We start from the raw sequence: 12082 nt of genomic DNA, 5'->3' as shown, positions 1-12082 counted from the left end.
TCTCACGGACTTAGAAAATAACAAGAAGATCCTCACTAACAGCATTTTTGTACCTACAAGAGGTCATCGCCTTTGAGCCAGATCCCAATGCCCCAAAGGAAGCTGTTTCTGGATGAGCTCCATTCTTGGTAACAGCAGCACTTCAATGCCCAGTGGTTACCTTGGCTTGGCTTCTGGGGCACTATGGAAAAACCGTTCGCTTCTGTCATGGAAACTGCCCAGCTCAGACTTCTGCACTCTGCAGAGAGGTCACAGTGGGAGGAACTGCCCAAAATGTGTTCCTAGATGTGCCCCAGTATGAGTGCAGGATTGCTCTTGGGCTTGGGAAGCACAGCCCAGCCCTGGATGGCCCTGCTTCCAGGGCTGTTCAGACAGGAACTCCCCTCAACAGCTGCAGCCATTGCTAAAGCTGCAGAACCTGCTGATCTCTGTCAAACACCAAAGAGCTGCTCTGGGAAGGAGAGTGTGGTTTAACAGGTGTTAAAGGTGGTCTTTCCCTCAGGCCACAGAGGTCTGAGAAAGCAGCTTTCCTTCCCACAGAAAACCACTATGGGGCCGACGGCAAAGCAGCAGTAAGAGACTGGGACAGCAGCACCATGTTCTGTGTAGGTGCTTTGTAGGAAAGCACTACAAATCAGCTTGGCAGGGAAGGACGAGAGGTCACATTATAGATCTGCTTGTCCAAGTGCCTAAGCATGGCTTTGTCGCTCCAGAGATAAAGCAGCGCTCCAGGTTATCGGCTCTGTGAAAGGTGTTGGCAATGTCTTACAATCCCAGTTTGGCTGGAGGACATTGTTTCCAGCCCACTGTCAAACTGCTGGAGGTCACCTATTCCCTGAACTGCCAGCCTGACCATGGCTGGTCAGTGTTATTTCCACAAGGAAAACTGAAAAACACTTTGTCAAATCCCAGGCAAACATCCTTGGTCGTTGCAAAGTACAAACAGGACACCAGGAAGAAGAGCTTTAAGCAGAGGGCAAAGGTGCCTTATGGTGTTCACCTGGCTGTCCATCCGGAATGACCAGTGGTACTGGGCAGGAACTGGGCTGCAGTTGGTCATCTCCATGTACAACACTTTTTTAGTGTCATTCACGATGCAGCCGAAGTCCACGGCCTTGGCCTGGAGACAGAGATTCGGGAAGTGGACTTCTCCCCAAACAGCGATGTGCTCCTCATGAGGGTGCCCCACGAAGCGCACCCTGAGAGCCCTCTCTGCTACTCAGCTGTTCAAATCGTTCTCATAAGCTGGGTTAAATTGGATGCAGAGATGAAGTTCCTCCCCTACATCCAGCGTCATGGGCTGCAAGGAGACAAAGAGCATTTATCACCTTTGTGATCAAGTCCCAAGGTCTGACAGCAGGAAACAGTAAACGTTCAAAGTGTGACCCCAGCTTCTCAGTTCACCCTCATTTCTTTACAGTGAGGGTCTGACTGCAGGCACCACGCTCTGGCCCAAGATCCTCTCAGGCTACCCTTTCTGTGCTCAGCAGCAATACAAGGGGATGGCTGCTGGAGAGCTGGGATGCTTTCCAGGAGACACCTTTACTGCATGCCTGGCCCCGATCTGCTTTCCTGCTCCCTTCTCCTCGTGTCTTAGAGCCAGCATGGATGTTACCAATTCAGATGAGATTTTGTTTCCTTCAGCAGCTCTGCTGATGCAGCAGCTCAGGCCAATCCACTGCTGACACTACAGAATAAACTTCTTGACTCAAGGACCTCCCAACAGAAAGGCACCACTACATCCCTCCTCTTCAAACCCCCCTGGAGGAGCCCACAGATGCTCACCTTGGAATCTGCAGGGAGGAGCTGCTGGTCCGCATCACAGACCATGAATGGCTGCTCCAAGTACAGCAGAAGGTCGAGTGGCAGGGCACAGGTGTTTTTTAAAGACAAAGGCTGGTACTGCAGAGTCAGCTCATCGCTGGGTTTCTACAACAACAGGAGACAAGGAAAAACAACCTCAAGTGGCCACAGACCTCCTTCCCCTTCCAATGCATTTCACATTTTTCAACCCCAGAAGTGCATCTCTGTTTACTTCCAGCCAATTTAACAGATACACCTTTAAATGCCAGGATGCAATCCAGAGACTTACCTTCTCCCCACAGAAGGTGATTGTTCTAGAAGACATTTGCACAGCAGGGCAAATGAACTCGCAGCTGACATCCACTTGCATTATCTGCTTCTTTACGCCCTCTTTCCCCACCATGGCGTGACACAGCAGCCGGTCCTTCACCTCCTGCATGCAAGAGTAACTTGTCACCCGGTGGGTGCTGGCAGGCCAAACACCCCACACTGGCTCGCCAGCCTCCCATGGGCCCTATTCCCGTCACTTATTAGGACTGACTGTAATTAGTCTCTGCTCTCCTCAATAGCTCTCTTTTCCTTCTGTGCTGCCACCTATTTCTTCTAAATATCTGTGCCCAGGGCTCCTGGGGCCAGGGAATGCATACCAGGGTTAGCTGGCAGCTTCTCTGCAGAGTTGCATTTCCCCTGGGAAGAAAGGTCTGGGTAGGAGAACACCTCCAGACTCTGCTAAAATCTCCCGAGTTGCTCTCCAAGGGTGCTGCAAAACCTGTCTGCCCCTGAGAGACTGGGGCAAGCAGTAATAGAAAAGTTGACAAAAGTCAATTTGTCAATTCTAATGATCCCTGGGAACACTTTCCCACGTAGATGGACATCACACACACACTGATCATTAGAGCTGGCACACTGTGTTTTTCGCCTCCAGGACTCAGGGCTAGACCAGCCCTCTGCCTGTGTTTGTCTTCAGAGGAAAAGCAATGCTGCTCCCAGGCACTCCTGCCATTCACGGGGCTTTCGTTTTACTCCCTGCTTCCCTCGCAAAAACCACTTGACACTAGTTAAATTTACTTCCTGCCCGGGCTTCTAGTCTAACTCAGTTTCTCTGCTCTTCCTTTCTGCCTCAGCACAGGACAGCGGTAACCTCCCGTTTGCCCAAAGGAGCAATACTTCCTTCAGCCTGGTTTTTTGGATCAGCAGGTTGGGTTTATGGTAGCTATAGAAACACAAAAGAGCCTTAGCAACTGATGGTGGCCAGCAAGGAATGCAACTGGCCTTGAAACAGTTTCTTCAAGTCACTGGCTCCTTTCCCAGGCAAACGTCAAGGGACTGCAGAAGAAGCCCCAGTGGAGGGGACCTGAGAGGGAAGGCTCAGCCCTTGGCAGGGGCCTCACCTGGGAAGTGCTGGAGCAGCCTTCCAGCACCATCTCCACAGTCTGGCCCGGCCTCAGGTCCATGTGCAGCGGTCGCAGCTTAAACACGGGGCTGCCAGCTCTGGGGGTCTGCGAAGCATTTTTACTCTTGGTGCCTCCGAGGGCAGGGGGACGAGTGGTCCAGTACAGCCGATGGATGCGTCGTCCTTTGTTTGTCACTCTGAACTGGTAACGGCAGGGAGTGAAGCTAGAGGAGAAGCAGAGGTGGAAGATGTCACAGGAGCTGCTGTTTCCCTGTGATCACTCAGCTTCAGCACCCTGATGGCATTCCTTGACTGCACAGTCTGCAATAAAACCTCCGCCCAAAAGGCGGCCCAAGCTCAAAGCTTCAGCCACAGCCACAGCCACAGCCACACACAGGTCTTCCAGCTTTTCCATTTCTGTGGCTTTCCAGGATATCTAGTGACTCTCAGAGGACATATTTCTAAAGGACTTCCTGTGGTTTCAGGGAAACAGAGCTGCAACCTTGAGTACTGATGAAGATCTAGCCTGAAGGACTATGGAAAAATTGCTCCTTGCTGAACCCACAGGAGAAGGGGAAGCTGAGAGGCTCCTACCTGAAGTGAGGCTTAGTCGAGCTTCGGAGCGAGAGGTTTGTCGGTGACAATTGTGGTGCCAATGCCCACAGCCCGGACAGAGAGGATGGTCACAGGGCTGTTCTCAATGGACAGCTTCACCTTGTCGAGGAATTGGACTGTGTCGTTCAGGTTTGTTGTGACAAGCACAGACACCTCAGCATTAGGGGGGACCACTCCTTTACTGGGTTCAATACTCCAGCAGGAGCATTTGCCAGCCTGTTAAGACAAGCCAAGCACCAACTTAGGATGGAAACCACAGACCTTGCTCCACTGTGAGGTGCAGGAAACAGGAAGACTAAGGAGATGAGTGTAAAAAACCATAAAGGTTTAATTTCCCTAAATCTAAGCTGTGGTGTCTGGCAACAGCAACTCTCCAAGAGCGTATACAACCTGTATTTTACCTTCCTTTAACAGACTCATGTCATTGTCCCACTTTTGATCAAGCCAAGGGATGCTCCTCCTCAGGAGACGGTTATTCACCCTCCAGTCTCTCTTTGGACTGCTTGCCAAGGGAAACTATTTACTCTCTCCTGGCTTCCCGACAGCAGAGCTGGGTCTGCACAAAGGCTCAAGGCCAGAGGAAGCCGGGACTGCTCAAATCCCACCCCAGCAGCCACACGGCTGGAGGACACTGCTGACAGCCTCAGGAATAACTCTGCAAAGCCAGCTGAGCAAAACCCCAAAGTCTCCTTTCCCAAGTCAGTGCTTTTCAACATCCCCTAAAGGACCGAAGCCCTCGCTTCCCACTGACCATCAGCTGTAGAGGGGTGCCCCAGTGCCCTCTGCTTTGGAAAAGTCAGCCCTAAATGGTAAGAGCAGAGCAGGAAAGCAGGAAGCAGGAAAACACCTGCAAGGCGTGCCCTGTGGGCATGGCATGGCCTTCCTAAGCATTCTCATCCTCTGGTTTCTCATGGACCTCCCTCTGCAGATGGGGCAGGAGAGCTGGAAATGCCCCGGGGAGGGAGCAGAGGCCTTACAGCAGCACAGCTGGACTGACACAGCTCTGCAGGTCAGTGCCTGGTACGAGCATGCCAAACCCATCCTTTCCATGCCAGGCCCACCCAGCCAAGGTGCTCTGCTCCCTGCAGAGGTGGAGAGCAGAATTTCATTGTGGAGTCAGGGAAAGCTGCCCTGGCAATCCCCCACTTTGGGCTTATGTTTGTTTATGCCCCAAACAGCTGGAAAAGCGGCAAGAGGAAAATTCACCCCGCTCCTCTTTGGCCCAGGAGGCTGAGCCTGGACTCTCCCACACGGCCTGACGCTTTATCCACGGACACAAACAAGTCCACAGTGTCAGGTTTTACCCAAGCTCCACAAGTTCAACCCACCCAATACGTAGAAGATCAAACCTCTTTTCAACGCTCTTTTCAAGCCTCTCCCAGATCCCCCCTCCGGCAGGGAGCACACCGCGCTCAGCCCCAAGCCATGCACCCTTCCCGGCTGCACCAGCCCTGCTCCTCCTGCCAGAGGAGCAGCTCCAGCTCTGGCCCTGCAGCTCATCCCCCTGTGTGGCCCCCACGAAATAAACAGCCCTTCTCTGCAGGAGGTCTCCCGAGATATTCACTGCTACAGAGCCCACAGGCTCTGGGGCTGCACAAGCCTCACGGGTGCATTTGTGTGCAAGGGCCCTACTGCTTTGACCCACAGCAGGTGTGTGAAACTTGCCTCCCCACGAGCAGTTTGAGGGCAGATCTCACCCCCTGGTTTCTGCCATTAACAGCAGTTTGGCACAAAGCAAATGTAGATGGAGCAGGGGAACCCATGGGGAAGTCCGTGCCCTGTCAGGAGCACAGGGCCACCGGCTTCTCTTGATCTCAGAGCTCCAAAAATGTGCACACAGCTAAAGACCTTCCATAAAATTAAGGGAGAACTTGTCAACACAGTCCAGACTCATTTCTGCTCTAACACCTCTGCACCTGATTTCACTGAGGGCTGCCCCAGCTAAAACCAGCCCAGAGCCAGGTTCTTCTTGCCTTGCTCAGATGGAATATTGGAGTATCTTGCCTCCTCTCACACAGGACGATATGGCAATCTTGCATATAAAAACCAAGTAATGGCTTCTACTGACCAGTCAATTTCCCTGGAAAACAGCCTCCCAGATACTTACGATCTTCATCCTGAAGTCTGCAGTGACTAAACCCTCATTGACGAGGTGAAAGGTGTGTGTATTACGATGTAGAGCCGTGATCATGCCAACTTCTATCAGTCTTGGACTTGGGTAGATGTCTGCCCGTGTTCCAGTGCTCCGTAAAACCTGTCTCTGTTCCAGAAAACAGGCAAGAAAGATTTGGAAAAAAAACCAAAACAAACCACAACAGGGAAAGCTAAAAAGGCTTAAACAGCTCAATCCTCCTCAAGTTATTTCTTTAGGGACAACTATCACTCTCCAGCTGAAAGCTGGGCTTTTGGGGGGAAAAAGAAAAAAAGACACATTCACCTCTGAATTAAAAAGGATTACGGTAAGAGAAAGTTTCGAACTACAAATTATTGGCCCAAAGGTAAAAGCTTTGCAAGAAATCTGTAGTTAAGACCAGGCTGACAGTTAAACAACTGGTTATTCTGGAGGGGAGAAACCCTCCTCTTTAAGGTAAGGAGCATGATAGTTAAAAGCAACTGTTTTGTCAAACTTCGGGCTCCCTGCCACAGCCTGCACTGCCTGGCCCTCCTTGTTGACTGATTTACATGCAGTGCCACACTGGCCCAGTGTGATGGTGCCATCCAGGGGATTTGGCATCATCATTTCCATATGTTTTAAGATGTTTAAATCCTTGCAACTACTTTCCAAATACCAGCTTTCCTTTCTTTTACAGAAAGCTCAAGGTTCCCAGAAATCTTCTGACATCCTCTTTTGTGCTCACAGAGATGACATTTTTAAACAGATGTTTCCAAAGTTAGTAGCATTTTAAAGATTAATTAACTAAAATTATCCTCAATTCCAGCTTAGATGAACGATATGCTGTGTCAGACACTGAGATTACCACCTATAAGGCATGAGCTGTGTATGCCACCAATCCCTTCTGTCCTTCTCCACACCAGTCTGTGCCTGTTTTCCCTGAAGAATCCCTGTACGCTTTGCACCCTGCCAGGACGAGTTGCACAAAGGCACACGTCTCCCCTTGCACTCACCAGCGGGTTTCCTTCATCCCCGAACACGCCAATAAGGACACTGGTGTCATACTTGCCCAGTTTTTGGGCTTCGATTGTAACTGGAATCTCTGCTACGCTGAAAGGCTGGACTATCCCACAGGGTTTGGAGCTGGAGTAGAACACAGGAGTATCTTCCTCACGTTTCTAGAAGGGACAGAATCAAACGCAGCTTCAGAGGGACCTTTGAAGAAACTTTAAACTCCTTAACATCCACCACAATGGCAACTCACACACACTTCTAAAAATCCCCAGGACAAAGGTGAAAGGCACAAACAAGATGCAGGAATTGTAGGCTTAGCATTCTCAGGGGGTCCTGCAAGGAGGCTGCCAGCACAGGCGTTGGTGTCTGTGGATGCAGCAGCTTTTCACAACCCTCTAAGATCTCCCACACCCTGAAGACTAGAACAGAACTGCTTCCTCAGGAGGTTAAACTGCACCCTAAACTTTACATTCCGGTAGGATCTTGTTCTCAGCAGATCTTTAAGATTGAATAGAAACCAGCAAACCAAACCCTTTTTTCCCCGCTAATACTCCTCCGCGAGGAGGAGGCGGATGTGATGCCAAACCTGGGCAATAAGCCCGTAGCAGCCAGGAATGTGGCTGTTATTCACAACGAGGAACTTCCTCTCATACGGCTCCTTCAGATGGCACTCATCATAGCACAGGATGTAGGGGTACGCTGTCAGCTTAGGAACGATGCATCTGGGTAAAGAGATGGCAACAAGGGAATCAGAGCTACTGAGGATGGAGAACGTTTACCCCTGAAGGTTGTGAAATGGAGTGTAACACTTTGTCACTGTCAAATCAACATTTAACAGCCCTACAGTGATAAATTGCCTTCAAAGTCTTCCCACTCAAACATGTCTTGTCAAGGAGGGGCAAACCCTGAGAGGCAGCACCCAGAGGCTGCCACGTGCCCCAGGCAGAGCACTTGTCCCACAGCTGCCTCAGCCCCTCCTTTACCCAAGAAGGCTTGAAAGGACTCCTGGAACAGTCCCAGTGATCCATGAGCTCTGGGGGAGCCTTGCCAACAAGGACCAGTGCTCACCAAGGCTCAAAGAACACCAGACTACAGTGTCTCAGTAAAAATGACTCCCTTCTCTCCCATGGTACTGTTGCCCTGGCCTGAGAACTCAGCTGGTTTTCCCCAGCCTTGAAGGGCACAAGCCACCACCTGCCCTACAGAATGGGTGATCACCCTCTCCCTACAGCTCCCTCGGTCCTTCATGCCACAGGTCTCCACACTGACTGTCCCCCTTTGCACTTGCTTGACAAAACTGCTGCCCAGGCACTGACTGGACGGCTCTGCCTGGGAGACGGAGCTGCAGCCCTCTTGTCCTTAAACTGATGCCCACAGCAGCATCGTGAGATGGAATTTGGCTGCAGCAAGAACAACTTCTGGGTTAAGTCTGAGAACGTTAAAGCTCAAAATGGGAAGCAGAGGGAAGGAGAAAAACTAGAGCTGACCTGCCCCATTAAGGGCTGTTTTTCCTTCCTAAGATCTTTTGCCCTCACCACTCTTGCTGTGAGCCACTTGCCCACTGGCAAGTGCCCTCAGTAACAGAACCAGAGCCCGATTCTCAGCAGGCTGCTCCCTGTGTCCCAAACCAATGCTGCAAGGTGCTCATAACCCAGCACAACTCCACTTCTTGCAGGAAGAAGGAGAGGAGGCCCTTGGGAAATTTATTCCACCTCAAGCACCAAAAACCAGGCCAATAAATTATATCATTCCTGTTCCCTTTAGAAAAAGGCCCAGGATCATGCTGGGTGGGAGCAGGGGTGCATTTCACCACAGGCTGCTTTCCAAGTACTGCTCTTCTCATGTCCAGCTGGGCAGAACACGAGGTCATTAAGCAACACTTCTCCTTGGGAGCTGCAGCCAGCAAAGCCTGTGCACGGCAGTGTGCTGGGAGAGGCCAGGGAAATGCTGATACCTGCCCATGACGGTCAGTGCCAACACTCCCTCGCCAATACCCTCCACATCCACCAGGATATACTGGTAGTACTCCATCACGGTGTTGGAACACAGGGTCACCTGGTGGAAGAGAAGAGCAGTAAATTCTTCCTTACAAAAGCTCATTGCCCACGTGTGGTGTCCTCCAGTTCTTGTTTCATGGTAAGGAAAGGGAGGATTTTGCCTTAATTCTTCTGCTGGTCCATGTGTAGAGCACAGTCTCTGGGAGTAACTCAAGCCTTCTGGCAACACCGGATTTGTTAAACACACCCTTCTATCAGGGCATAGGTCAGCTAAATTAAAACATTAGAGTAAAGCTCTATGCACCACTGTATTCAAATTAAGGGGCCAATTTTTCATCTGACTGCAATGACATAAATGCAGAAGAAATCCGTTGTCTTGAACAGAACGAGTTCAGCTTTACAGCAAGAAATTGATGGCAAAGTGTTGCCCAGCAGGGGCTGGGCAGTTCATGGCTGCAGAGTTTTTTCTGTCTGCCCTGGAGATCCCTGCAGTGAACACAACTCATCTGCTCCCCAGGAGAGGAGAAATGAGACCAGGAAGAAAAGCAAACTGCTTTATACAATGACACATCTCTTACAGCCACCTCCTGTCCTCATCCTTCCTCTGCCCACTTTCAGTCAAAGAAATCTCTCTCAAAAGCACAAGAATGGCTTCTGTACTGATCATCTGGTACACGGTTTCAGCTTGTGATTTTGGAGACAAAACAGCTCCTTCAGGAGCATCCCCAGCACCCCAGCTAACAGAGGCCTCACACGGGTGCAGGTCTCTCATGCACACGATGCCCAAAGCTGGCAGAGCTAAAGCCCTCCCACACTCCAGTGAAGCTTCAGCCTCACCAGCTGCACTCTTCCCATACCTCAATATCCTGGGATTCCAAGGAGCGCACGCTCCCTCTGCAGGGGTTGATGTAAAATTCCCTCGGCTTCATAAAACCCTGAGCTCCCTTCCTCCAGGACGGGCAAGCGGTTTTGTGTACTTGATCGAAGCTGCAAACACTGAGCTCTCCCGAGCCGTCCTCAGGAATACGGAGGTTGAAGGCCATGGGTACCAGGGAGGCGTTTGACAGGCAGCACCTCAAGGTGCGAGGAAAACCTAAGAAAATGACATCAATATCCATTTAGGCATCAATATCTCCTGATTCCTGGTGTGAATATCCTGGTAGGATAAAACTGTGGTTGGATTTTAGCTCTTTGTTATCTGAACTACAGCTCATTGCAGTGGACATCTGGCTTGGCTGGCCAGCTCTGTGTGGAGGAGACATCTCCCACAGCCTACTTAGCAAGAGTCGTTCAAACACACATGGGGAGAAAAAACCAACAGCAGGCACAGCCCAGAGCTTCTCCGTGCCCATCAACGGTGACCACTGCTGGCTCCAGCAGTGACTCCAGCAGTGACTCCAGCAGGCAGGCAAGGGAGGCACAAAAAGGACAAACGGCAGCAGGCAGCCTTGAAAATCCTTGGCAAAGTTAGACACTGGTCAGCTCCCCCACTGCTTAGGGGCTGTCTCGTGGGAATAGGGCGTGAATCTTTCTAAAAAAGATATAAGTTGGTGTTAAGTAAACAATAAAGCGGAGCACAATGCTCAAATCGTATCCATGTTCGTGTCCTGACTCTGGCCGGCTCCCTGCACTCGGGACCTCCCCCCGCTAAAAGTCAGTGCTTGGGTTTCTCTACAGAAAAAGACAAATCCTCTCAGCACTCCTTGGCAGCTCCTGCTGCTTGTCTGCAGTGTATTTGATCTTAGTTTTACATGAACTGTGGTCATACATACCCTGGAGAAGTGACCACTGCTAGGGGATTGAGGAGGGGCCAGGGCATCTGCTACTGTGGCACATAATCTTGGTCACACATCCCGCCTCAAGCTGCTGCCACTGGAACCCCTCAGCCTGTGCTGTAACGCAGTTTGTGCTCGCTGCACGGGCTCTGGCGTGCCCTCGATCAGAGTCCAGCTGCATTACTTCTGTGCGTCGCAGAAGCGACCTCAGCATCGGGAAAGGCGCTGGCTGGGCGCGCTCGCTGGCTTCTTTGCAGAGGGAACACGGCAGGAGCCGATGATACAGGCTCACGTAAGCTCGGAGAGAACGGAAGAGAGAGGCTTTCTGGTCTGGCTTCCTAACAGGTTTACTGTCAGAAGTTTAGCAATCAGAACATAGCAATCACCTTAATCCCGCGGAGGCTTTTCCCTCAGTTTTATAGGGAGCTTGAAACCCTCAGGGAAAGGGAAAAACAACCAATGAGTTGCAAGCCAGGGGGAGGATACAATTCAACAAGAACCAATGGGGGAAACCGGGAGGCGGGAGATACAACAAAGAACCAGTGAACGACCGAGTAAGAGAGAATTTTCTCGAACAGGGAAAGGCAGTTTGGAGCCGGGCGCAGCCCACGGGGGATGTGGCTTAAGCTTCTGAGCCACCCTCCGAGTCTGTGTCCCCGGGAAATTCAATCCACGGGGTTGACCGGCATCTCACTGCCCCAGCCCCGCAGTGGGCTGGGTCATAACAGCACTGCTGAGTCCCAGAGGGAGACCGAGACCACTGGTCATGAGCTTCCCAGGGGCTTGGTTTAACCCTTTCCCAGAAGTGGCTTTTTCTTGAAATACTTGACCTGGAAATTGGAGAAAGACCTGTATGGTGCCTGCCCGCAGCTTCCTGCCCTACCAGCCCATGGGTACAGCTCAGAGGAGTTCTTGGCATGAGCTGTTACTACAAAAACAAGGCGGGAGAGCAGCCTGATGAGAGTGAATGAGGTGGGAGTGGCAGAAAGGGAAAAACAAAACAAAATACATCCAGGGTGATGTACATAGCCAGCGGAGAAAGCTATTTTTTTAACTTTTCAGTCGGCCCATTGTCTTGCAGCAAAAGTCCCCTCAGAGACAGGATGTTCCTGTGTCCACAGGCTGCATCCCAGCGAGCAGGAAGCGATACAACAGCGCTGAAATCATCTACACGTGGCCTCTCCAGCTGTGGGTCCAGCTCCTGCTTGGCATCCACAGGAGTCTGGTACCTCCACGGGCCGGGCTTGTCCCAGAGGTCCCTCTCCTGCCCTGCCGGTCTCTGGAAGTGTCCAGGACCCAGAGGCAGCTCAGCGTTTGGGAGCCTTGGTTCACCCATAGCAGCTCCCAGGCAGCAGCATCCTGCTAAGGGCTC

At 51.3% G+C, this 12082-nt stretch overlaps 2 protein-coding genes across 2 annotated transcripts; both read right to left on the bottom strand.

The window, feature by feature from the left end:
* Positions 1-2698, bottom strand: LOC116450041 (hydrocephalus-inducing protein homolog). Its single transcript, XM_032122083.1, has 3 exons — positions 2093-2698; positions 1786-1929; positions 1-1300 (listed from the first exon to the last, which is right to left on the bottom strand). Exons 1-3 carry the CDS (start codon positions 2240-2242, stop codon positions 1220-1222), a joined length of 375 nt encoding a protein of 124 aa, XP_031977974.1. The 5' UTR covers positions 2243-2698; the 3' UTR covers positions 1-1219.
* Positions 2153-9068, bottom strand: LOC116450040 (hydrocephalus-inducing protein-like). The gene is made up of 7 exons (XM_032122082.1): positions 8893-9068; positions 7525-7660; positions 6938-7102; positions 5919-6071; positions 3791-4027; positions 3195-3420; positions 2153-2236 (listed from the first exon to the last, which is right to left on the bottom strand). The coding sequence occupies exons 1-5, from the start codon at positions 9036-9038 to the stop codon at positions 3803-3805; spliced, it is 825 nt and encodes a 274-aa protein (XP_031977973.1). The 5' UTR covers positions 9039-9068; the 3' UTR covers positions 2153-2236; positions 3195-3420; positions 3791-3802.
* Between the last annotated feature and the right edge of the window lie 3014 nt (positions 9069-12082).

This window comes from Corvus moneduloides, chromosome 12 (assembly GCF_009650955.1).
Source record: "Corvus moneduloides isolate bCorMon1 chromosome 12, bCorMon1.pri, whole genome shotgun sequence".
NCBI lineage: Eukaryota > Metazoa > Chordata > Aves > Passeriformes > Corvidae > Corvus > Corvus moneduloides.
The sequence above is the reverse complement of the archived record's forward strand: the minus strand, read 5'-3'. Positions and strand labels throughout refer to the sequence as shown.